The following is a 26,026-nucleotide window of genomic DNA, read 5'->3' as shown; positions in this document are numbered from 1 at the left end:
TGTTCACACAGTGGAAACCGCACAGCAGTTAAAATGAATGAACATGTCCCAACAAAGACTAAATCCTAAAAACAGAATAATTGAGCAAAATCCACATTGTAAAAGGATAGGGACGGTGAGATATCTATACTTGGAAATTACAAAAACCCCAAATAATGCTCAGTGCTCAGGGGGAGATACACCAACGCCAAGGACAGTGGTGACCTACGGTGACAGAGGGAAGGGAATGAGATGGGGTGGAGGGGCTTTCAGCCATATCTGTAGTTGTATTTTATTACAGAAATGTTTGAAATGAACATGGCAAAATATGGTATCTGGTAAATCTGGGTAATGGGTTCTCCGACGTCTGTTATATTATTTTCTATCTTTTTCTGTGTTTGAAATAGTCCTATGATTAAAGATTTTTTAAAAAAATATATCAAATGTGCTTATTCAATGCTCTTCAGAAACTAGGGGCTTAAAAACGTTCGCTCCCTCTCTCCCACGTCAGAATAGGTGCTCCGCTGTGCGCCTCCGGGCCTTCCGGGCATTCTTTGGAGACTCCTCGTGAGCACCTGCTGTTTGCCAGGCCCTGCTCTGGTGCGGGAGACACGGCAGTCAATAGTGTGGATCACTCCTGGTCTCTTCGCTGGTACGCTGTTCCCTCCGCTGTCCTTTTCCTCATAAACCAGAATGATACCAGAGTTAGACTCTTTCTTTTCTCGTTTGTTTCTTTTGTTTTCCTTTTTTAAATGAAGCAGACCTAGGCTCAAGTCTCACTGATTCTGTGACCCATGGCAAGTAACTTGGCCTCTGTGAGCCTCAGTTTGCCCATCTATGAAACGGAGGTGGCAGCAGTGTCTCCCGGGGAGTGTGCACATGGGGTGCAAGCCCCAAGCACAGCCCCTGGCACAGGGTGGGTGTGAGACGCAGTCCCCTCCTTCTTTCTCTCTCCTGTCCCTGGCGGCCCTCGCCAGCAGTGCCTGCCCATGACCGACCTCTGAGGACAGCATTTGTTCCTAAACTTTTCACTATCAGGAACTCCCCTTTTTATTATTTCTCCCATGCTTTGGGAGATTTTGATCCCAAATTGCGTGTTTTAAGTCATTATTAATTTATCTCCCATTTTTTATTAATCAAAGACATACAGTTGCCCCTCAGAGCCTCTGATCTGTACATCCAGCTGGGAGCTGCACGTGGCTGACATAATTCCAGCCAGAGGCAAAGGCACTCAACAGTGTGTGTGGTCTGGGTGCCCAGGAGGGTGAATGTGATGCATCTCGCTCTGCTCTTTTTCTTCGTTAATTGACCATGAGTCGTGGAAGCTGCTGGCCTTGCCCAGGCGGTGCTGCTGTCACAGGTGGTCACTGACTGGTCGCGGGGCTCTGAGCTTTCGGTGCCAGCCTCTAACGTAGGCCCCACGCTGGTTCTAGACGCCTCATCCCACAGGGCTGGCTCCGAATAGACAGTGTGCACCAGCGCCACGGAGAAGAGCGTGGGGTTCACACAGTGGGAGGTGACAGAGCTGTCTGCATGCAGGTCCCGCAGGATCTGCCTGGCTGGAGACCACTGTGTCATCCTGCCCCTTGCTCCCGATGCTGACAGAGCACGCTGGCTTGCAGTGGGGTGGGGTGACAGCCCTGACCGGGTCCCGAATCTCAGCACTCAGAGCCACAGCCCAGTGAGCACACTGTGCCGGACAGCAGGCTGCACCGGCCAGCTTGGAGGGCAGGTGAGCCTACATCAGTTCCTCGGCCTGGGCCCAGGGAAACGCCACCTCCAGCCTGCCCGACCACAGAGGAACCTGGAAAGAGGAGACGGAGGTATGGTGGGGGGTGTTTGCAACAAACGTAGCATTTCGGCTTGAAGCCTAATATGTTGAACACGGAGCCCTGAGTTACAGCACGTGATTTGCAACAGTGGGATGGAGAATGGAACGCAGACCCCGGCACACGGCGTTAGGAACTGTAGAGCGCTGTGTGCATGGCTCTGATAGTCCAGGGGCTGCCCCGCCCTCCTCCACGTTGAGTCTTCTCTCTCAGAGGAGGCCCTGGAGGCCGCGTGTGGCAGCGTCTGGACTTTCTGGAGCTTGGCTGGACCCCCTTCTCAATGCAGGACCTGAGGAGGGAGTGCTGTTCCCCTGCCTGGAATGACCAGCGGCCCAAGGGGACACACAGGTAGGCAGGTTGGAGGCAGGTTGGAGGCAGGAGGAACCCAGGGTTCTCAATGAAGGAGTCTGTGGGGGTCTCTGCCCCCAGCTACTTGCTCCAGATATCTACAACCCACCGCTCCACTCTGCACCCCAGCTGAGACCTCCTCTTCATCTCCACAAATAGGGCTCCACGTGGGTACAACCAGCACCATGGTAAGGCTTTCAAGCTGGTCAGACATTGGTTCAAATCTCAGCTCTGCCGCTTGGGCAAATCACTTCATTACTCTAAACTTCAGTTTCCGTATTTATAAACTGGGGATATTTTTATTTCTTCTTGAAGCAGATACTTATTGAGCACTTATTCTGTGCCATGAGCTGAAATACAGCGGCGAACAAAATACAGGTATCTGATCCCCTGGTGTTTATAAATGGGTTGGGGAGACAGAAAGTAAACAGCAAGGTGTCGGCCAGGGCAGTGCTGCCCCCACGGGGGGTTGAAAATATTGGGGGCTGCTGATGCCTCACAAAGCCATGAGGATTAAATGGGATAATGTGCATAAAATATCGAGCATTGGGCCTGGCACATAATAGATGCTCAATAAAAGCAACTCTCTCTGAGCCCTAATCACCAAACAGTGGGATGGAGCTGGTAATCCTTACCTTGCAAAGGTGTTACAGAGATTTCAAACTTCATTTCAATTAATCAGTGCTTAAAATAGTGCTTATCACCTGGTCACATGCTCTTTGAGACCCTTTACAAAAATTAACTCATTATTCTCATTTTACAGATGAGAAGACTGAAGTATGGAGGGGAGGTTAAGGAACTTGCCCAAGGTCACGTAGCTTGGATGTGGCTGGATATGAATGTGCCTAGCAAACAGTAGGAGTCTAATAGTTGCTTTATCATGGAGCAGAGAGGTTTCAGGCTTGGTTTCCAGTGCCAGGCAGGGCACTCTGGAAGGCTCCTGTGCTGAGCTGTTCTTAGTCCCTGGATCTGGCTGTGAATGAGCAGCTGAGGGGGGTTGTGAGGGTGAGGTGTGGTGGGAAGGATGAGAAGAGGTGAGGCCAGGAGGGCCCAGAGGGGAAGAGGCAGCAGCAAAATATCCCAGATAACTCCCTGGAGGCTGGAGCCCTGGGACAGCCACTCCAGCGGCCTCTCCGGAGGCAGGGAAGGGCACAGGGCAGTTTCCCCTTATGTAACCGTGAACTTGCTCTAATGCATCTTGGCTTGTTAAAGGACCTAACTTGGCCAAAGAAGCAGGACTGGTTGGTCATCAAAGGAGGGGAGGAGAGGCCAGGCCAGCGGGAGGCTTTCTTTGTGTGTCTCCCCACTGCCCCTCTGCCCCTTGGCCCTGCAAATCCTTTTCCAGGAACCGTTCCTGTCAGGCTCCCAGGTGACCTCACCTGGCAGCTCAGAGCACCAGCGCTGCAGCCAGACAGTCCTGGGTTTGAATCCTGGTTCTGCCTCTTATAGGACGTGGGGTCCTGGGCAGTTCCTTCACCCCAGTTTCTTCATCTGTGCAATGGGCAGTGACGGTCCCTGCTCAGAGGGTGGTGATGAGGGTTAAACACAGCGACCTGTGCAAAGTGCTCGGCGACACACCCAGCCCAGTACGTGGCCACTCAAGTCATTGCTTGAGATGCTGCTGTAGCTAGCACTCATCCCCCTGCAAGCACACAGGCACCTACTGGTGCACCGCTCCTTACAGTTTCCAAAGCCCTTTCACCTCTTGGATCTTGCATTCCGTCCTCACAGCAGCCCAGTGAGGTGGAGGAGGATGAGGGACCCCACTTCACACGTGTGCAAACGGAGGCTCAGAGCTCGAAGTGAGCAGCTTGCCCAAGGCTACACAGCAAGTCAGGTGTGGAACTGGGATCCAAACCCCGGGAGTTTCAAACCCGAAGCATTGCCCTTTCCACTAAACTGTGGGTTATAACAGTGACCGGTGTTGCTGGGGGGCAAGCAGCTCCCACGAGGGGCCCCTTCTCTGCCTGGCCCCCAGCTCTCACCCTGTCCCGGAACTGTGGGCACCCACTGCCCAGCCCCAGCTCTGGAGGCGGCCCCTGCACCATGCTGGGTCCTCGTTTCCTCCCCTGCAGGGTTGGGAGGCCCAGCGAGATACGGTGGGGAGGGCCCAGAGCTGGGGTTAGGGGTCCACGAGATGGCAGTGATTCCAGCCTCCTCCTCACTTTCCTCCTATTAGCCCAGGAGCTGGAGGCTGTGCAGGCCACACTCTTGTCCGGGGACTCTTGGGAAACCCTGTAACTCTGTCCTTGGCCAGTCTGGACTTACGGGAGTCATTCCTGGCATGTGGTCTTCACACCCCCGCCTTTGGGGAAGGAAGTGACTGGGAGAGAATTTCAGAGTCACTGAGGGGTGAGAGGAGGAGGAGGTGTGACCCTGGGGCAGAGGTGTGGCTCCAGGGCGTATGGAGCCAGTGGGACCCCACCTGCCACCTTCCAGCACCCCCGGCTGCACCCCAGCCCACCAGCAGCAGCCTTCGCTCTGTCAGAGCCTGTCCCCTCACCCCTTGCTTTTGCCTTTCTCTTTCACCCTTCACCTCTCTCCCTCCCATATTCCTGTCCTTTTCTCCTTCCCCTCCTCTGTCATATAGACCCCTGACACACTCTCTGTCTCACACACACTCACACACACTCACTCTGACCCTGCGACCGTCTATCGGGTTCCAGCAGAGGTGGTCTGGGGTGCAACACGCACCTCAGGGCGCAGAGAGTGGGGACTGCTCCCTGGGTCCCTGCCTCCCGGCCTCTGTCACAGGACACATGCTCATGGGAAACTTCCCAGGTCTCCAGAGCCTTGTTAGGCAGAGATGTGGCTCCTGGGACCCAGCCAGGAATCCCCAGGGGAGGAATGGCCCCTCTGCTCCCTGCCCTCTGCCACCCCCTTTTGTCAGCCCAGGCCTCAGTGGACAGGGAGGCATTAGGCCGCCCCCTTGCTATCCCCTGGGCACCATCCCTGTACCCAGGAACCAGCGACAGAATGCAGACAGAAGGCAAGACTGGCTTGGAGGAGAACCCCAGCTATAGATGTACACAGACACGCACAAGTATGCAGTGTGTACCCCCAAGGGGCATGAGCTCCACGAGGTTGTGAGTATGCTCCAGGGACAGATGCCACCGCAGGGAGGGGGACCAATGCTGTGCATGCCAGTTTCTGTCGCTGTGCTTATACGGGCACCTATCCCTGGGTGACACGTTTCATCATTTGGTTAAGCTATTTCCTTGGGTACTCGAGCCTATCTTGATCCCTATGGGTGGGGAGAACCCCTGTGTCCACTAGCTCCCGGGAGCTGCAGAGCCAGCCATAGGAGGAGGCTCATGTCATGCCAAAAGACCCCCTGGAAGTTTGAGAGTGGGTCCTCAGGGCTCAGCCCGTGGGATTTGGCACAGCAGGGCACTGGCAGGCACAAAGTGCCCTGGGTTGACTCGTCCTGTGGGTGGCGCAGGCACTCCCTGTTGACTCTGGCAGGCAGGCGGCCTTTGTTCCTTCTCCACCACCCGCCCTGGGAACAGGAGAGACGCCATGGCCAGGCCACTGGTTGGAGGGAGGGGCAGCCAGGCAGCAGGAGGCCCCACCCAGAGGTGACTTCAAGAAGAGATGGGTTAAAATGGAAAGTAGAAGGAGACCTGAGGTCTGCGTGGCATTCGGAGTCCACACAAATGCAGCGCAGGGTGAGGGGACACAGGCATCCCAAACGTCCCATGTGCTGGAACCAGGTGTTGCGCACTTCCCAGGTGTTGGCCCGGTCAGTCCTCACAGTGCCCGACAGGTAGGTGCCATGCTCCTCATTTCACAGGTGCGGGAACAGAGGCCTGGAGAGATGAAGTGGCTTGTCCGAGGTCACACAGCTTGTAGCCGCCAGGGCTGTGATTTGAACCGAGGCGGTCTCGGTTCTAGGTGCTCTGTGCTTAACCACTGCACCAGACCATCTGGCCGCCCCATCGGGTCTGAATGTGTGTGTCCCCCCAAACTCATATGCTGAAATCCTAGCCCCCAACGGGCTGGGATTAGGAGGTAGGGCCTTTTGGAGGTGAGGACAGAGAGAGAAGGCACCGTCTATGAACCAAGAAACGGGCCCTCACCAGAACAGCATCTGCCAGCACCTTGATCTTGGACTTCCTAGACCCCAGAACAGTGAGAAATAAATTCCTGTTGTTTATAAGCCATCCAGCCAATGGTATTTTGTTATAGCCCCCAAACAGACCCAGGGTTAGAAGCACAGGCTTTGAATACAGAGGAACATGGGTTCGAGTTGACAAGGACACTTCCTAGCTGTGCGTCCTTGAGCAGTTCAACCCATAAATGGTTGCTGAGCGCTTAGGATGTGCTAGGGGACAGAGATGAGTGACAGGATGTGCTCTGGGCTAAGCTCTGTGCCCGGCACTGGAATGACAGCCCAGGAAGAGAGACGGTATTCTCAGAAAAACCAGCGGCCAGAGTGCACCTGTCCTCGCTAGGGGTGCACCCAGCGAGGAGGGACTCTTCCAGCTTGGGGTGGGGTAGGACAACTCCCTGGAGGAGGTGACAACTGTTCTGAAGGGTAAGAGTCCATCAAGGGCCTGCGGGGCAGAAGGCAGGCGATCCAGGCCCGGGCACAGCATGTGCGGGGAAGTGAGAGACATGGCAGGGACGGGATGTGGAGCTCAAGAGGGGGAGGTGACCTGAGGGGCTTGAACACCAAGCAGAGGACTTTGGATTTCATCCTGAACAGGTGTGACATGGTCAGAGAGACCCTGGCACAGAAAGGTCGGAGTAGAGAGGGGCTTTGGGGTGGGCAGGGAGCAGGAGGAGCAGGACGCTCAGGCCAGCAAGGAGGCTACGGTGAAAGTGCGGAGGGATGGGGAGCTTGGGTCGGGATGGCTCAGAAGTCATTTCAGGGGCAGAAGTGGTGACCAGGCTCAAGCGTGACCACTGGGTGTGGTGGGGAGGGGGAGGGAAGTCGAGGCCGGCTCCTACATGGCTGGCTTTGTGGGCTGGTCATGCTGAAACACCAGAGGAGAGGCAAGTCCCGTGTTGGGGGCCGTGATGAAGCAGTTTGGGAGCTGTTGATTTTGAGGGCCCCAAAGGCCACTGTGGTGGCTTCCATGGAGGGGTCTGATTGGAAAGCTGCTTGAGGGTGCCGGGAAGAGAGGCAGTCGTTCAGAGAGTGGGACAAATATTTCGGAGGCGGGTGATTGTGGAGGATGTCAAGTCCAGGGAGCAGACACAGTAAGGACAGGTGATGGCTGAGTCGGTGCGGGCAGACAGCTCCCCCGCACCCCCTGAGCCATCTGCCTCGGGGCTTCCGGGCCCTCACCTGCAGGTCGGCAGTGCCTGGGAGGCGATACCCTCGGAGCAGCCTGCAGCAGGTGGTGGATAAGCACACTGCGTCCTGCCCCTCGGCGGCACAACTTGAGGGCATGGTCCACACTGGCCCCCTGGACGTGCCCACGGTGGCAACCTGCTCACTAACACACCCTCAACTGGCTTCTTTCCCATCCTTGTCTCACCCCCCACTGGGCTTCCCGATGTCCTAAATAAACTACTTGTCACGGGGTCCTCTTGTGGAGACACTCAACCCGGGACAGCGGCTCAAACCCTTTGTGCTTCCGTGTCCTCGTCTGTCAGCAGAGGGTGTAACATGTGCTGTGAGAACCGGGAGGCGACACCCACACGAGCTATGTGAGGCCACCTGTGCCATGCCTGGCACCCAGCAGCACTGGGTTGGCTCACTCGCCCTGCCCCCCTCTCTCATACACACAGTAGGTGCTTAATAAAAGCTCCCATTTCTTCAGGCTGCCCAGAATAGCTGAACTTTTCTTTCCTATCAAGCCCACCAGGTGAGCCAGACCTGCAGGCCTGGCCATGCCTAATGCTCTTTGCTGACACCTGTGTGGCCTCCTGTGCCTGCAGCAAAGGGCTCCCTGGGGACGTCCCGACAAGCGGGTGGGCCAGAGACAACTTGTGTTCAGCAGATGGATGCCTGGGTTCTTCCAGGGTGAATCAAAATCATACATGTTCCTACGCTCTGTGCCAGGCACCGGCTAAGACTTCCCACATATTATCTCATTTAATCCTCGCAGCCAACTGCAGGCTGCTGCTATAGCTCCTGTCGCACAACCCAGGGAGCTGGCCTCGGGCAGGCTGGGTGACTTTCCCAAGTTCCCACAGCCAGGCAGGGGTAGAACCAGGATTCAGACCTCAGTCTGTAGAAACCAGAGCCCAGACGCCTCCCTAGGAGGGCAGGAATGTGCCGTTTTCTCCAAGCCCCCATGCCTGGAGCAGGCTCTGCACAGAGAAGGAGCTTGGAAATGCATGCTGGGCCGAACTGGACCAAACTGAAAGACTCCAGAGGAAAAGAAAGATGCTACTTCCGGCTGGACACTGAGCCCCTGGGGCATTTCTACAGCCCAGCTCTTAGCTCAGCGCCTGCCTCATCGTGATGTTCCAGCTTGGGGATCAATAAATGGGTGAACATTTCCTATTCTTGGCCAGAATTTGCACTGTGGCCCAGATCCACAATTGCATCAGGAGTCGCACAACACGATTTTCCGATTTTGTTATTCCTGTTGCAGTCTTCCACAAGAAAGACTTTTCCCTCATCGGCCGTCCACAACAAACTCCTTCCCTCTCTCTCTGAGCTAAATTCTCATGTCTGAAGGATGCAGTCCCATTTCTCCTGCTACGTTGAGGCTCCTTCCAGCTCCCTCAAGGGTGGGGACAAGAGAAACCTGCAGCAAGCACGTACTGTGTGCTTCGCCTGTGTCATCTTCATTTTCTCGATGGCCCTGGCAGCGGGGCTGAACGGCCCCATTGGACAGACGAGAAGACCCAGACCCAGAGGAGGTAAATGACTTGTTCAAGGTTACCCAGCAAGTTACAGGCTGAACTGGGATCTAGCCCAGGGCTGCCTGGCCCCCAAACGTATGCCCTTTCTCCACCACCCAATTTCCTCCCAGCCCCTGTGGCCTCCCTTCCTGATACCATGTGGCCAGTGCAGATCTCAGAACGTGTAAAACTGGTGACACTGGATCCGTCACCTTAGAGTGGATGAAGGAAGCACCTGGAGATCAGCTTACTAATTCTAGGGGCCGATGAATTATTCACACCACCATTAACTTGGAGGCCCTTTCCCCTGCTGCAGACCCTCGGCTCCTGGCCTGCCTGAGCTCTGCAGACCTGTGGGGGCCCCTGGAGAGGAGATGCTGCCACAGCTGGCGTCCTGTCTGCTGCTGGCAGTGGCCCTGCTGGGCCCAGGCCCCAGGGCCCAAGCCATGGAAGGTAGGTGCCCCTGGGACAGACAGGACCTGGCAGGAGGGGAGAGGGGACGGGAGAGGAGGGCAGCCAGGGTCCCGGGAGCTTTCAATGTGGGAAGACAGGAAGCAGGGGCTCTTTTGGGGGAGGTGGCTGAGCTGAGAATGCATTTGCTTCTGAGATGGGGAAGACAATATTTATTGAGTGCCTGCTGTGTGCTGGATGTTTTACATATATGATTGCATTCAATCTTTACAACAAACGTCAAAGGAGATATTAGTCCCCCATTTTACAGATGAGGAAACTAAGAGCTGGAGGTGTTCAGTCACCTGTCCAACGCTGCATGGTTCCCGAGGGTGAAGGGAATAGCCCAGAGAACTATTAAAGGTTTATTGCTGGAGGAGCCTTTATTTTCCTCCTGAGAGCCTGCTGTCCTTCCCACTGCCAGCCAAGTGAAATCAAAGTTCCTTATTATGGCATTCAGTGCCCTCTGAGTCCTGGCTCCAATTTCCATGTCGGCCTCAGTTTCCCATGTCCCTTGAGCATCCCATGCTCTGGCAGGGCAATTGCAACCCTTTCTGGAGATGCCTCACCCTCAGGGATCTTAAGCCCTGCTTGCCCCTCTGCCTGGAAAGTCTCTTTTCTCTTTTTCTACCTGAGAACATTTGGCTCATCCTTCAAGCTCAGATGAAGTGTCACCTCCTCCAGCAAGCCTTCCATGTCCTTCTGTCAACCTCAGAGATGTCTTCACTGGCACTCCTAGAGCTCCTGCCTGCACTGTGGTCCCAGCTGGCTGTGCACTGCTCTGACCTTCTGAGCATTGTTTGCCTGTCTGTGAAGCCAGGGCGATGTCATTACCTGTTCCTGCAAGGGGCATGCACATACGTGGGGGCTCAGCAAACAGTCATCAGTGTCTCACTTTCCTGAAGGCTTAAGTGGGGCTCAGGGAGGAATCGTATGTAACTCGCCAGTCGCCCAGTTGCTGGCAGAGAGGGGATGGGCACACAGGGGTCTCAACCCATGCTTGGGCAGTGGGAGGAGCTGGCTGTTCCTATATGCCAGCCACCAGGGCTTCAGTAGCCTTGGGGTGACCCTGGGGGTCAGCGTGCCTGGCCAGGTTGCAGTGAACAAGGCCTCCGCCTGTGCTGGTGCCGGGCAGCTGGGCTGCAGGGGCTCTGCTCTAACAGTCTCACAGCTTTTCCTGCCCCATGGGCAGGGCCCACAAGGACAAGGACAGGCCCTGGACAGAACATCCCTTTGTCCTCTTGCCATAAAGGCACGGATAAGACGCCATTCCTGCCCTGTCCTGCAGCAGGGCCCAGGCAGGGAGTTGATAACATGACCCGGGTGTGCCCAGCCTTTACCCTGTCAGCGTTCACAGCCTCAGCTCACAGGCGTCATCGTTCCCTCTCACAGACATGTGACTGAGTCACAGAGGCGAAGCAGTCGTGCGTCTGAGCCTCGTCCACGCCATTTCCTGTCCCCAGATCTTCCCCAACTGATGAAACCACCTCATTCATCCTAGTCAAACTCAAGTATCACTTCTGCGGATCTTATCCCTCCCCTAATACTGGCCCCACCAAGGCTGAGTCCCTCCCCCGGACCCCAAAGCCCCCGTGTGGCCTCAGCACGACCACACTGTGTGGCTTTGTCTCATTTACCTGACTCCTCTCCCCACCCCACTGAGGGGCCCCTTCTGAATCGGCACAGGACAGGTACAGGGCACGTGTTTGGCCAAAGCATCTTCTCTTACAGGGACTTTAGTCAAGTGTGTTCTTCAGGATGACTTTGGTTGCAAGTGAAACCCAACCTGGATGAGTTTCAGCAAAAAGAGGAATGCACTGTCTCCGTAGCCAGGGAGGCAGGAGTGTTCTGAGCTGGGCTCAGGGATGCTGGAAGCCAGGGACTCTTGGCACCAGGGTGGTTTCCACTTTGCACATTGTTCTTCCAGTCCGGGGACAGGATTTGTCCATGAGCCCGAGCACAGACCCACCTAGGGCTCCCACTCTCGGCCTAGGTGACCAGGAGGGAAGGGATTCCCACCCAGACATTCTGGCCTGGCCCAGAGCACGCACCTACCCTGCAGGCCGGTCATGTGGAGGTGGTGGGAGCCCGAGGATTGCCCGGCTAGAGTCATGCGTCCACCCTGGAGCAAGGAGGAGGAGGGAGGGTTACCACGTGGAGGGAAGGGAGGGCGCAGCATCTAAAGGGAGGGTGTGTTGCGGCAGGAGGTGGGGTGCTGGGTGGACCAAAGCAAGAGATGTCAGCTACGGCAAGTAACTTCTCTTTCTGGGGCTCAGTTTTCTCATCTGTGAAATGAGTCAACAGCACCTGACCTGCCTGTTTCATGGGGCTGTTGTAAGGATTCTATCAACTCATTCACTCATTAATTCATGTAGCCAGTGTACATGGAGCACCTCTTTGTGCCAGGTGGTTGGGATGCAGCAGGGCGCAAAACAGACAAAACTCGCTCTCACAGAGCTTACGTTTCCACGGAGGGAGCCTGACAATGAACCAAATAAACAAGTCCCATAAACGGTATGTTAGGAGGTGAGGAATGTTCATGGAGAACACAGCACTACGGGGAGAGACGGGGTCTGGGGTGGGGGGAAGGGTCTCAGCTGTAAGCAGGGTGGCTAGGGACGGCCTCGCTGAGAAGGTGACCAAGAGTGCGCTGGCTACTTTTTAAGTCTTTTAATTATGGAGAATTTCAAACATACACAAAGTAGGGAAAATAGTATAATGAATCCCTGTGTCTCCATGACCCTCTTCAACAATGACCAACATTCTGCCTGTCTGGTTTCCTCTATCCCACCCCATCCCCACTGGGGGAGCATGGAGAAGCCTAAAGCCAATCTCAGATGTCATGTTATTAATATTTCCCCCTAAATATGTCAGGATACATCTCCAGCAGAGAAAGACATAAAACTATATGTAACCCCAATACCGTTATAATGGTATAATAATTCCTTAATTTTGTCTAATACTCAGTTCATGTTCCATTTTCCCCAATTTTTATACCCCCCACAAATCTTGTTACAGTTGGTTTGTTCAAATCAGAATCCAGACAAGTCCATACACTGCATTTGGTTGATATTTGAGTCTTTTAATGTAACAGTTGTGCCTCCTCCCCGGCCACCCCCATCATGTATAGTTGAAGCTCCAGGGTCATTTATCTTATAGAATTTCCCACACTCTGGACTTGGCCAAAGGTTTCCTTACATTCAAACTGTTCCTCTAACTTCCATGTTCACTCTAGCTTGTACACACGTCCAGAGACTTCATGACATTCAGATTCCTTTATTTTTTTTCCGAGAAGACTTTGTATGTGGGTGTCTGTGCATCACATCAGGAGGGTCACGGGCTCCACTTGGATGCCAAGATTCATTTGGGGGTTCACGGATTCTTAGCCTGATCTATCTGTTATGAAATTCCCTATTAAGTTAACTTTTGGGGCATTTTTTTAATTATAAAAATTTTCAAACATTTAGCTCCGGTGAAAGAATTGTACAGGCAGTGCCTATATATACCCGACCATCTAGGTTTTTACCTCTCATCAACTTTTTACTCAGTGATTAGAGCAGACTTTGAGGATGTTGTCTAGATCCACTATTTCATTAGGGTTTGCAAAATTATGATTTTCTAATGCTGTTATTCTTTCTGAAACCTTCTGTAAATAACCACTTTCTCTCACCAGCTATTTGGTTATCTAGAAATCCAGTCCATACAAGAAAGACCAAGTGGATGTTTAATTTCTTTTCCTTTCTATTAATCAATTTTCAAAAAAAAAAAAAAACACAAAGAGTCAATGCCCCAGCAACCTCTCCAAGAAACCAATGAGTTTCTTTTTAATTTCTTTGAGTTGCATTATGTGTTCATAAGTTTTTATATATTTGATGTGTTTCAATACACTTCAGTCACTACTCTTTTTTGATGCTCAGATTGTGCCTTCTTTAGCCAGCAGAGCCCACTCAAGTAGGTTCCTGTGTCTTTTGACGCAATCCCAGCAGCCTTTGATAGCTTCTTTGCTGTCTGGCATGGCAAGATACCTAAGTATATCGCGTGTATTTCCTGTCCTAGACCTGGTAGCAGCCATTTCTCTAAGGAGCCCTTGTTCATTTTAGCTGGACAGAATAATCCTAAAGCCTAGGGATGTAAAATGCTGCTGGAATATCATTCCTTCTAGGCCTTTTTAGTAAACAGAGCTAGGAAATACATTTTTTTTAGAAATAAAAGTCAATCAAGTTCATATTGATACTTCCAATTCAAATTAAGGATCACAAGAATTTTACTTATATTTGTCTCTCTCTTACACTGAAATCTTGATTTCTATTGACATTAACATACTTATTTGCTTTATCCCAATATATATGGTATTTGCAAAATAACCATATTTAATATTATTACCAATAGTGATCTGAATATAGATTAAGATTTCTTTGCAGTTCATTTTGTCCTTGAGATATATACTACTAGGAGTGTGCAGTAAAAAAAAAAAACATATTTCAAAGTCATTCGAAATCATTTTTCCCCATGTAACTGTGCCTCCAACTTGATAAACAGTTAAGTTTATTTGTTTTAGTTTTGGATATTTAGGGGTTACTTTAAATTTTTTTTTTGATCTTTTAAAATTCCGTAAAATTATTTTATGTGATTACAAAGTCAAAGGCACATTTAAAGAGGCCCAGCAGTCACGCTAGCTTCCTCTCCTCTTTTTACTACTTCCCTGACAGACAATTATTCTTATTAGTTTCCTTCTATTGTTTTCTTGTGTTAAATACAAGCAAATATGCACATATAAAAATGTCCTTTTAACATTGTAATAGACTGTGTACATTTGCACTCAGAGGCTACTATTATTGTTAATCTTTAAATTCCCTACTGCACATACCTGGGGCCTAGCACATAGTAATGTTTTATCTAAAATTATAGGTCCAAGCCAGGTGGAGTGGCTCAGACCTCTAATCCCAGCACTTTGGGAGGCTGAGGCAGCATGATTGCTTGAGCCTAGGAGTTCAAGACCAGCCTGGGCAACATAGCGAGAGCCTGTCTCCACAAAAAATTAAAAAATTAGCTGGGCATGGTGGTGCACACCTAGTAGTTCCAGCTACTCGGGTGACTGAGGCTGGGGGATCCCTTTGCATGAGCCCAGGAGTTGGAGGTTGCAGTGAGCTATGGTTGCACCACAGCACTTTAGCCTGGGTGACAGAGTGAGACCCTGCCTCAAAGTAAAATAAAATAAAACAAAACAAATAAAAGGCCCAACCCCAACTTTTCCTATTTCCTTTCCCTGCTTGCTTTTTCTCCATAGCACTTATCACTATTTTATTTGCTCTATATTTTACCTATTATGTTTACCGTCTGTCTTCCCCACCAGAATGTAAGTTCCATGAGGGTAGGAAGCTTTGTCTGTTTTGTTCCTGCTATAACCCCAACACCTAGAGCAGTGCCTAGCACTCAAACAATATTTGTTGAATGAGCGAAAGAATGCTCAATAAGCGTTTGAAGAATAAGTACATGCATGAACAAATTAAAAAAAATAAATGACTTAATTCAGGGCCATGGCCTTGTGCTCTCTCACCCCGTCCCAGAGACGCAGCTGTGTAGCCTTGCCACAGGTACCCAAGACCCCAGCACTCACTCTGAGCCATCCTTCTCTCTTGCCCCAGGTGTCAAATGTGGGGGTGTGCTCTCAGCACCTTCTGGAAACTTCTCCAGCCCCAACTTCCCTAGACTGTACCCCTACAACACGGAGTGCAACTGGCTGATCGTGGTGGCTGAGGGGTCCTCTGTGCTGCTTACCTTCCATGACTTCGACCTGGAGTACCACGACACCTGCGACTTCGACTTCCTGGAGATCTACAATGGGGCCGCAGCAGACAAGGGCAACCTGCTGGGGAGGTTCTGTGGCCAGGTGCCCCCGCCGCCATTCACCTCCTCCTGGCACGTCATGTCTGTCGTCTTCCACTCGGATAAGCACGTGGCCAGCCGCGGCTTTTCTGCGGGCTACAAGAAAGGTCAGGGGGGGACTTGGCAGCGGAGAGCTGGCCCTGGGGTGGAGGTGGGAGGAGAGCAGCGGGGCCAGGTGAGACCTGCAGGCTCCTGGCGTCTCAGCGCGTAGGCTGCTCTGGAAGGAACTTGCATGGCCCTGCTCTCAGGGACAGCTTATGGGGCAAAGGCGGCTTCCTCGATGTCCAAGACACTCGTGTAATCTTGTGCATTTCTCCTGGGGCCCCCAGAGGGTCTCACTGTGTTCAGGAATGAGGCCTCTCATGCTCTTCTACCCTTGTCCTTCTTACCCCATGTCATGGCATCCGGCTGCAGGAGAGGACCCCACTGCTGCTCCGGCTGCTGCTGCTGCAGGAATCCCCGCCCACGTCCTTGCACGAGGGTGCCGGGTGCCAGTGGAGCTGGTGACTCTTATATTATGGGTCCCTAACCCCTCCCTCTCTCCCTCGACCAGGCTTGACACCAGCTTCTCAGTCTCGTGGAGAGAACAGAGGCCTTGCTCTTCTTGCCCTTCTCCTTAACTCATTCCTCCTTGTCCTCAGGCTTCTGTGGGCAGACACAAACCTCCTCCCTCCTCCCAAGGCCCAGACCGAAGGGCTTTTTCGTGTCAGCTCAAACAGTGGACGGCCACAGAGGCTCCTGGCCCACAGAGGCCACCAACAGTAATCCTGGGGAACTCAGGTGGGACAGCTGGTCCCTGCTACAAGAATGCTAAAGCACACGAATCGTAGGCTGATCTGATCATGCTTTTGGAATTTTAGACCCTTGGATTTTTAGAATGTTAGGATATCAAAGTCATAATATATAGGCCGTGTTTTCCAACATTTTAAAAAATAAGAATACCCTTATATCAAATGGAACCTTACATTAATCCCTGATATACAAAAGAGGTAACAGCAGTGTTTTAGTGGAATGCATTTTTTTTGTAAGTTTATATTTTTAACATTTGCTTCTTATAAGCTAAGCGCTGAAAACCCAAGTCAATATGGATGGTCTCCAATGAGTTAAGTTTTTACACATAAGACATGTGACTGTGGGTGCTGTTGTTTAATCACATTAAAGGACAGTTTGAACAGCGTAAGAATGCAGTTTGCCCCAGACGCCAGCAGCTGCCCCAGGGGTCCACGGGGAGCCCCAGAGCACAGTCTGGAAGCCTCTGCTGAGGCCCTCGGTGTTGGAAGGGATCTCGCAGACTGTCTAAACCTGCCCTCTTATTTCACAAACGATAAATCTGAGACCCAGAGCGGGGATGTGCCTTCCTAAGGTCACGCGGCTGGGCCAGTGCTGGGACAAGAAGCCAAGTCCTAGATGCCCAGTACAGAGCTCCAGTCACACAGCCATGCCATGGGGTGAGATTCTGGAGTCCTGAGTGTGCCCTCCCAGCTGGTGACCTCCAGCAAGTCACCTGCGCCACGGTTGCATTGGCTGAGCTGGCCCCTAATCACTTTCAGCAGCATCTTCTCAGCCTCCACGTGAGTCTGAGCCCAGTGGATCGGGCTGGGCAGGTCTTATAATTTCTCATGTTCCTATGAAGCTCAGAGAGGCTGGGTTACTTGCCCAGGGTCACACAGCTAATCTAAGGCAGAACTAGGAGGCCACTTGTCTTCAGATGTCACACCAGCCTCGACTTCATCAGATCCTCTCTCTCGGTCTCGGTTTCCTCATCTGTTAGGGAGGTTTGATCACATTCCTGAACTCAAGCCCCTCGGCCTCTGCGCCCCACTGGCCCGGTAGCAGTGGACAGCAAGGGTCACAGGGGTCATGTGCACAGGCTCTACAGTTAGTCTTCCTGGGTTCAAATCCCACTTTCCCAGGTACCAGCCAGGCGACCTGCTCTCGGGCCCCTTGGGCCTGGCCACTGCAATGTGCTCCCGCCAACCTCACGTCTCTTTGTTGGAGGATTTTTCTCTGAAGTCTCTGCAGGCCACCCTCAGCCCCCAGCAGCCCTCAGCCTGGACTGTCCCTCACTCCTGGGGTGATGCAGTTCTGAGGTCTGTGCTTGACACTGTCCCCAGAGTCCCCAGCGGGGGCTCAGTAGCTGGCTTGGCCACACCTCTCCTTCCCTGTCTCACTCTCTCACTCCCCACCCAGGGTCCCCTGGATCTCCCAAGTCAACTCCTTGCACTCAGATCCTTGTCTTGGGGTCTCCCCGGGCAAACCCAGACTCAGACAGCTCTGCACCTCCGTTTCTCCCCTGTAAAATCGAAGACACAGCAGCTCGTTCCTTGTGGGCTTACCGTGCAGATTTGAGAAGACGGCACAGGTGCTGAGTGCTAGGCGCGTGCCTGCCGCTCGGCAGGGGCTCAGCGGATGGTAGGAGGCTCCCACGAGATGCCTGTGGGAGCAACACGACAGGGGTGTCTGGTCCCCAGTCGAGGAGGTCGGGAGCCGCAGGGAGAGAGGAAGGTCAGTTCAAGTGTGCTCTCTTGCAGATGTGTGCGGTGGCGTCCTGACCAGCCTGTCGGGGGCCCTCACCAGCCCTGAGTACCCCAACAACTACCCCAACAACGTAGAATGCCGCTGGGTGATCCGGGCCGCCGGCCCCGCCACCATCAAGCTGGTGTTCGTGGACTTCCAGGTGGAGGGCAATGAAGAGTGCACCTATGACTATGTGGCTGTGCTTGGGGGGCCTGGCCCTGCCCGCGGGCACCACTACTGTGGCAGCACCCGGCCCCCGACCCTCGTGTCACTGGGCCACGAGCTGCAGGTGGTCTTCAAGTCCGACTTTAACATTGGAGGCCGGGGCTTCAAGGCCTACTACTTCTCAGGTAGGAGGGGCTGTGGCTCCACTTGCCTCCCCATTACACTGCGGGGGTCACAGTTTCCTGTCCCCAAGGGCCTCGGGCTTTCTGCGCCCTTCCCTGCCTGGCCAGTGCCAGGGCATAAACATGTCACCTCCTCTGTGAAGACTTCTTGATTCACTCAGAATTAATCCCTTCCTTCAACTCCTGGTAGGAGCCTTGTTCACACTGTGTTCCAACATTTACCACTTCTGCATGTGGTCTGCATGTTAATCTCCCCTGCCTGACTGTGAGTTCTTTACAGGCTTATCTTTGCAACTGGCGCCTAGTAGGTACTCAATTAATATTTGCACGAGTGAATGAATGAACTCACAGGGAGTTCAAAGTCTAATGGGGAAGATGGATAAGGAAACCATCAAGGACAGCCCATTGCCATCTGTGCTAACAGTAAGAATCATGGATGACCACCTAGAGGAGGAGAGAATTGAGCAGTGCCTAGAAGGAGTTAGCCAGAGGCAGAAGGAAGGGAAGGGTGTTCCAGGCAGGAGGAACAGCATGTGCAAGGCATGGAGGACAGAGCGTGTTTGGTGTGCTCATAGCACAAGGAGAAGTTTGGTAAAGCGGGAGTGCAGGGGTGGATGGGGCAACCAAAAAGGGGAGAGGCCAGGCCATGAACTTCATTGTCAGTCAAGCCAGGGTGTTTGGAGTTAGCTCTGAGGATGGGTGTTGGGTATTATTATTGAATTCCTAACACTCTTGAAGGGAGTTGTCAATTGAGATGAGGTTCCCAGCTCTCAGCTAGCTTCAGTTGAAAGCCAGCTTCGGGATCAGGGGTCTGGTGTGCTGGCTGCAGTGCCCACAAACTGCCGGGTGACTTTAGGACCCCTGTGGCGTCCACAGCCTCAGCTGTAACTGCAGAGGGTGACTTCTCCCCTCTGCCCCTCCTCACCATTGCTCCTTCCACCCTGCCCTCCCCGGCCCAGGAGAATGCCAGGAGGTGTACGTGGCCGTGCGAGGCAACTTCTCCAGCCCGCAGTACCCCAGCTCCTACCCCAACAACATCCGGTGCCACTGGACCATCCGCCTGCCTCCCGGCTACCGGGTTAAGGTATTCTTCCTGGACATGGACCTGGAGGAGCCCAACAGCCTGACCAGGACCTGCGACTTTGACCATCTGGCGGCCTTTGATGGGGCCAGTGAGGAGGCACCCCTGCTGGGGAATTGGTGTGGCCACCACCTGCCGCCACCAATCACCTCCAGCCACAACCAGCTCCTGCTCCTGCTGCACACGGACCGCAGCACCACCCGCAGGGGCTTCTCTGTGGCCTACATCGGAGGTCAGCCAGGGCTGAGGGCATGGGTGCGCCGGTGGGAGAAGGGGAGGCTTTGCAGCCAGGGTTTGCAGCCTCCTTTCTCCATCCCACCAGCTTGTCCCGACCCCCAGGAATGGTCTCCCCCGGTGGCTACCCCTCTGCCAACTCCTGGGACCCTTGAGACCCTACCAGTACAGCCCTTATTCATTTCCAGCTCCTAATTCCATGAGACCTGACCCTCCCATCGGGCTCCTTACCCCGGGGGCCCCTGGCCCCTCTTATACTGTGGTTGATCCCTGTATCCAGGGGTAATAGGCAAAACATGGTAATGTTGATTATGGTCAACCATTGGTATAACCATGGAGATGCCTACCAGCCCTGTTGTCATTCAGAAACACTGATTGAACAAATGGCGCGGTGTCTGCTCACGTAACGAGAAGTCTGGAGCCAGGCAGCTGCTGTATTGGCTCAAGGACTCAATACTGGTCCAGGGGATCTCTCTGAGAGTCTCTGAGCCTCATGGTTGCAATATGGCTGCCACAACTCAGGGCATCATGCTCATGTTCAAGGCTGGAAGAGGGTAGAGGAAGTGCCAGCCACACATGTCCCCTTATCAGGAAAGCAAAAGCATTTCCAGAAGCCCTCACAAGAGTTTTTCTTGTGTCTTGTTGGTTTGGACTTGGTCTGACAGCCCTGCCTGGCTACGGGGAAGCCTGGGGAAGCGGGTGTTTGGCTTTCCTGGGCTCCATCGTGTTGGTTAGATTTGTCAGCCAAGAGCATCTGTCATCTCTCCCCTCCTCCCGCCACCCTTCCCTGGGCTGTGGGCCCAGAGATGCCTGTGTTCTGGACCCATTGTGCCCTCTGCCTGGCCAGGCAAAACTCCTCCTTGTGCAGGTATGGAAACAGAGGTGCTGAGAGGGGAAAGGACGTCATTGCAGTCACACGGGCAGTTGGTGGCACAGCCAGGACTAGAACCCACTCTCTTGCCTTCTTGTGTGTCCGAGCAGGACACAGGAAGGGGAGCCAGGGCTACGCTCAGACAGATGAGGGCCACTTCCAAACTCTGCCATTTACTGACCACCCAAGCGTTCTTCTCTGTAAAAGGGGTTGATGAATGCCCTAGACAAGGCGGTCGGGAAGATTAAATTAGGTAATGTGGTCATAGTGCCCGCCTCTGAGGACATCACTCCCTCGGGAAGGGTGTCTTTGGCCTGTTCAGCACTCAAAAGCTCTCTCCTCGGCCGGGCGCGGTGGCTCACGCCTGTAATCCTAGCACTCTGGGAGGCCGAGGCGGGTGGATCGCTCAAGGTCAGGAGTTCGAGACCAGCCTGAGCGAGACCCCGTCTCTACTAAAAAATAGAAAGACATTATATGGACAACTAAAAATCTATATTAAAAAAAAAAAAATTAGCCGGGCATAGTGGCGCATGCCTGTAGTCCCAGCTACTTGGGAGGCTGAGGCAGTAGGATCGCTTAAGCCGAGGAGTCTGAGGTTGCTGTGAGCTAAGCTGACGCCACGGCACTCACTCTAGCCTGGGCAACAAAGTGAGACTCTGTCTCAACAAAAAAAAAAAAAAAAAAAGCTCTCTCCTCTTTCCTTAAAGAGGAGTTGGGGGCCCCAGCCATGGTGGAGATGTGAGGCAACAGCGAGCTACTGGGAGGGAGGTAGCCTTGGGCAGCCCCTGCCCCTCTGGGCCTCAGTGGGCCCACCTGTGGGCTGGAGCAGGTGAGGCGTGGCATTGGTGCTGTCCCCTTCTCTGACTGTATCGCGGGCGAGAGGGCACTCCTGAGAGACAGTTCCATCGGGCCTCCACCCCAGCTAGCTGGCATGGCCCTCTCTCTCTCCAGTCTCAGCTTCTCCACCTGTAAAATGAGGACATTAACTGAAGGAGCTTGAAAGTCCCTTTTGCCTCTGATAGTCTTATGTCCAGGACTCTCCCAGGTCCTCTCCCAACTCCATGTGGTTTAGGACAAGCCCCTTCTGCAGAGACTGAGTGAACGTAGGGATGGTAATCCTGGCGCCTGTTGTGGGGACTTCAGTGCAGGAGCCCCCGCGCCCTCCACACCCACCTCCCTCCCCAGATCCCCGTGGGAGCCCAGGGTCAGACAGGGGCGCTCGTGCTGGGCAAGGCTCCAGATGTGGCCCAGGCTGCAGGAGGCCTCCCTGCTGGCAGGGCAGCCACAGCATCAGGGGTGACACACAGTTCAGCACCACCGAGATCATCGTGGGAGACGGCGGGCCCATAAATCCCCGACTGCCAGACACCAGAGGCTGAAATATGTCTGAGGCATTTCCCGGAGAGGAGTCGAGAGTTCCAGACCTCTGACTGCCAGCTCTCTCTCCTTTTCCTCCCACCAGGCACCGCCTTCCCTCCCCCCACACTCACCCCTGCCCTCCAAGCACACACACACACGGAACACACATAGGCACACACACATGCACACACACGGCACACACACAGAACACACACAGGCACACACACATGCACACGCTCACCTAGACCCAAACACTCAGAGTCACACTCACCATCCTGGCTTAGGGGGAGTGCAGGGGGCTGTCAAATAGGGTGAAGAGACCACGGACTTTTGAATCCAGGGGACCCAGAGGTAAGATCCTAGCTCAGCCACCGTAAACAACTTCACCTCTCAGAGCTTCAGTTTCCAAAACTGTAAAACGACTTGAGTCCCGTCCACTTCATGGAGTCATGGTGAGGAGGGAAAGTGAGGCTTCCCTCCCCGCTTCCCTCCCCCACACTCCCCACCCCCGATTTTTCCTCCTTCCTTGATTTTCCTGCACAGCACTCTGCCATTTATGTGCCTGTTGCATATTTATTGCTCCCTCCCCAACTAGAATGTAAGCTTTACAAGGGCAAGAATTTTGGGCTGTTTTTTTTTTCATTTCTGTAACTGGGGTGCTTAGAATAGCACCTACACATAGTAAGCCACCAGTAAATGTTTGCTAAATGACTCAATGAATGATCGAATCAATTGCCCGGCATTTGGCAACGCGATAAGCAAATAGTAGCTTTTATTATGATTAAGAACATTCATTCATTCATTCATTCAATCATTCATTCAGCATTCACTGGGCCTGCCAAGCTCTGTGCTGGGCTCAGGGGACACTGAAGGAACCAGGCATGGGGGCTGCCCTCGGAGCTCGCAGTCCGATGGCGTTACATGGAGTAACGCGAGTGAGATGTCCAACACTGCCTGGAGGGCTGCATGAGAGCCTTCCCCACTCTGGGCCTCGGTTTCCCTATGCTCCACCCTGTACAGGGAGGGGGTGGTGGTGGGGAGGTGGGAGGCGGACTGCCTGCCCACGGCCTCCAGCCCTGCCCCCTCCCGTTCCCAGTGGTGCCCGTGAACGTGAGCTGCTCCCGCACGGACTTCCAGATCCTGATCTCCGCGCAGGCGCTGGCCCCGCTGGAGCGGACCAAGGTCTACCTGGGCAGCCGGAGCTGTGCCGCCCAGGAAGTCGGCAGCAACTTCAGGATCCAGGCCCGCTTTGACACCTGTGGCACTGAATCTCAGGTAGGGGCGGGGGGTGGGGGAGGAGGCACAAGGGAGGGGCTCTCACCCCTGCGGAAGGGCCCCAGTCATTCCCAGGAATTCAGCCTCTCCTGGCTCTGGCGGCCTCACCAGCCTGGAGGTAGAGCTCAGCCCTTCCTGCCTTTATTTACCTCAGCGAGCTTGTTCGGCATAGAGGTAGCAAAGAACCAAACGGGGAGGCAGAGGCAGGTCCGTTGCATGTCCCAGGGACAACCTGATGCCTCTACTGGTCACTCCTCCAGGAGGGCCTTGTTGGCTGACCTTTGGCTAGAGTTCTTCTTTGCTGTCCCTCCCCTTTCCCTCAGAGCTCCCCAGGGGCACCGAAGTCCCCACCCCTTTAATGTGCAGAGCTGTCGGAGTGCTGCTCACCACCTGCCCACCCCTCCCAACCTGGTGATCCAAATCCACCCTGCGTCCCCCAAAACAAAAGAGCCTTCCCAGGAATAGGACTTACCGCCCTCAAAAGCCTGCGAGGCTTACAGGTGAATTTTTTCCTACTACCCTCGTATTTTGGAGCCGTGAACCTGGCAGGGGCCCTCAGAGAGTCACTGGACAGTGGCCCGCCCAAGCAACCTGCATATGTGTACTCTTAGGGACAGGTCAGGAAGTGAGATGGGAGGAGAAGGAACAGTAGTCTCTGTTGGAGAGACCCCCCCCAGCCTTGGAGTCCGGGGATTTGCAGTCCAGCTTGGCAGAAATCATGAGCTTTCCAGCAAACTGTCCCCCACCACGCATCAGCCAAATGTACGCCCCTGGCCCCTCCAGTCGGCCCTCCCCAGCCTCCTGGCAACCACCATCCTTTTGACTTGAGAAGGGCAGTGGGGGGTCAGTCAGCTGCCGAGATACTCTGCCCTCGCCCCCACCCCATGCCCTAAGTCCCCCAGGGGTTTTCTTTGGGACAGAACCTCATTCCATGGAGTCGTGGAATGATGGAGACAGACTCCCAGCAGCAGGGAATCGTGAAATCCTAGAACCAGGGACTCACAGACACTGAGTCTCAGAGCCACAGAACCCCCACCATGCACTCGGAACCACAGAACAACGGACTCTTGCAGTCGGTATCTTGGAAACATAAAATCTGAGGACCTTAGGTTCATGGATTCTCAGGGTAACCCTTATAAATCCCAGACCCATGAGGATCAGCCTCTGCAGAGAGTTGCTTTCAAAGAAGCACAGCTCAAATGGCCACAAGCAGCAAGAAAGCAATGCCAAGCTTTACGTGCATCTCTCATTAGAGACTTCACTTCACAGCCACCAACACCAAATCCGGTGTGGCTTTTCTTCCCAAGTCTCTCTCTCATCGAAACCCCCTAAAACTCCCCCCCCCAGCCTCTGTGATTTCCCCTCCCTTGTTTATTATGTAGATTAACTCTGGCCCTTTCCCTGGGTCCCCTTCCACTCTCGGGTCCTGCGTTTTACAGATGGGAACACTGGGACTCTGAGCGGGGTGGGAGACAGCGGCTGAGCTATGACCAGAACCCAGGCTCCTGCAGCTCTGCCCCCTTGGGACTGAGACCTCCACGTATATACGGGGGGACGGGGTCAGCCCAAGCCCCTCCAGGTGTGAGCGAGCGCCCTGTGACCCCGCAGAGAAGAAACAACACGTCAGTGATCGTGAGCGTGCTGTACATCGACTTCTCCGCTGCTGGGCGGGACGACATCCATGAATACGAGGTCCGCTGCGAGCCCCGGCGCAAGGAGGCTTCTGTCCACCTGCTGTCTGGCTCCGACTGGCTCGGGCCCTATGCTGCCACTGCTGAGCACCTTCAGGAAGCCCCACCCAGGGACGAGGCGGAGGCACTGGATGGCCCGGTGACCATGGTGGCCCAGGATACCAGTGACATCGTCTTCCTGGGCCTTTGCATCCTGGCTGGAGTCCTCATGGTCATTGCCATCGTGGTCCTGATGCTGCTGTGAGCAGGCAGGATAGGGACCTGTCGTCTGGCATCCCTGCGAGGCAGCTTAGGGACCCACAACAGAGGTGGGACAGGGCCTTGCTAACTTGCTGGTGACCATAGGCAAGTCGTGTCCCTCTCTGAGCTTTGGTTTACTGGGGACAACCTCTCTGCCCAGCCCCCTGACAGGGCTGGCATGAGGCTCCGGGAAGAGCATAAGTGGAGCAGGGCTTTGTACGCTGTAGCATGCCGCGTATGTGTATCGACCGTTGCTATTACCACTCTTAAAGATATTCTGCTATAGAAAAGAACTCTCCCACGAGTGTTACTTGTCGGTTTGGACAGTTGTGGGCACTGGTGGCGGAGCGTGGGTGAAACCGACTCATCCTGTAACGTGTATGAGTGCTTCACCAACCCAGGTACAAATAGTGGCACTGCTTATTTTCCCAATTAATTGCTCAACCCGAGCCTTCACTAGCAGGAAGTCCAGCATCCATCCAGAGGCCTTTACCCTAAACTGACCCAGGGACCCTGGGGACTTTGTCTAAAGCAAGCCAGCTCTGCCCTAAACTCCAGGAGTAGAGAAAGGAGCTGCAGCCCTACCCAGTGCTGTCCTTTCAGCCCCTGCCACACGATGTCACTGTTGAAGCTGGGCCTGCGCGTCCTGGTGGGTGCTTGTCCGTGGAGGTGGCGATGCCCCCCGGGGTCCCATCCCTAAATGAATCCGGGTGGGCTCCACTGTGCTCGTGGTGAGGCTGGAGGCTGAAGACTTGGTGTTTCTCTTTCATGTTGGAGTTTTCCCTTCAGTGTCTTTTGATCCTCGACTGAAAAGCCGATTGAAGCCCCATGTATCTCTGTCCTTGCCTCTGATGTTGAGCCCGTCCTTGCCCTCCAGAGGAGTTCTTTTTGGAGCCCTCTGTGCCTTCTCCTGCCTTTGGACTTCACTCGGAGACACTCCAGTCTACTTAGGGCTACTCCAGTCCACTCACATTTTTCTAAGTTCACAACACAGGGAGCAGGGGTTGGGTTCCCAGCCCTTCTCTATGAGAAGACCTCTGAGGCTATTATGCAAATCGGTCCACCCTTCTCAGAGCCCTACTTCATACTAAGAAGTGGCACAATCTTGTTAATGA

The 26,026-nt window shown here is 53.9% G+C and overlaps 1 protein-coding gene across 1 annotated transcript; it reads left to right on the top strand.

Moving 5' to 3' along the window:
* The first annotated feature begins 9,260 nt into the window (after nucleotides 1–9,260).
* CDCP2 (CUB domain containing protein 2) lies at nucleotides 9,261–25,201 on the top strand. Its single transcript, XM_069477974.1, has 6 exons — nucleotides 9,261–9,413; nucleotides 15,056–15,403; nucleotides 17,828–18,163; nucleotides 19,120–19,473; nucleotides 22,802–22,980; nucleotides 24,589–25,201. The coding sequence occupies exons 1-6, from the start codon at nucleotides 9,335–9,337 to the stop codon at nucleotides 24,913–24,915; spliced, it is 1,623 nt and encodes a 540-aa protein (XP_069334075.1). The 5' UTR covers nucleotides 9,261–9,334; the 3' UTR covers nucleotides 24,916–25,201.
* The last annotated feature ends 825 nt before the right edge of the window (nucleotides 25,202–26,026 follow it).

The sequence above is a fragment of the Eulemur rufifrons genome, chromosome 8 (genome assembly GCF_041146395.1).
Source record: "Eulemur rufifrons isolate Redbay chromosome 8, OSU_ERuf_1, whole genome shotgun sequence".
Taxonomy (NCBI): Eukaryota; Metazoa; Chordata; class Mammalia; order Primates; family Lemuridae; genus Eulemur; species Eulemur rufifrons.
This window is presented reverse-complemented; position numbering and strand designations above follow the sequence as displayed.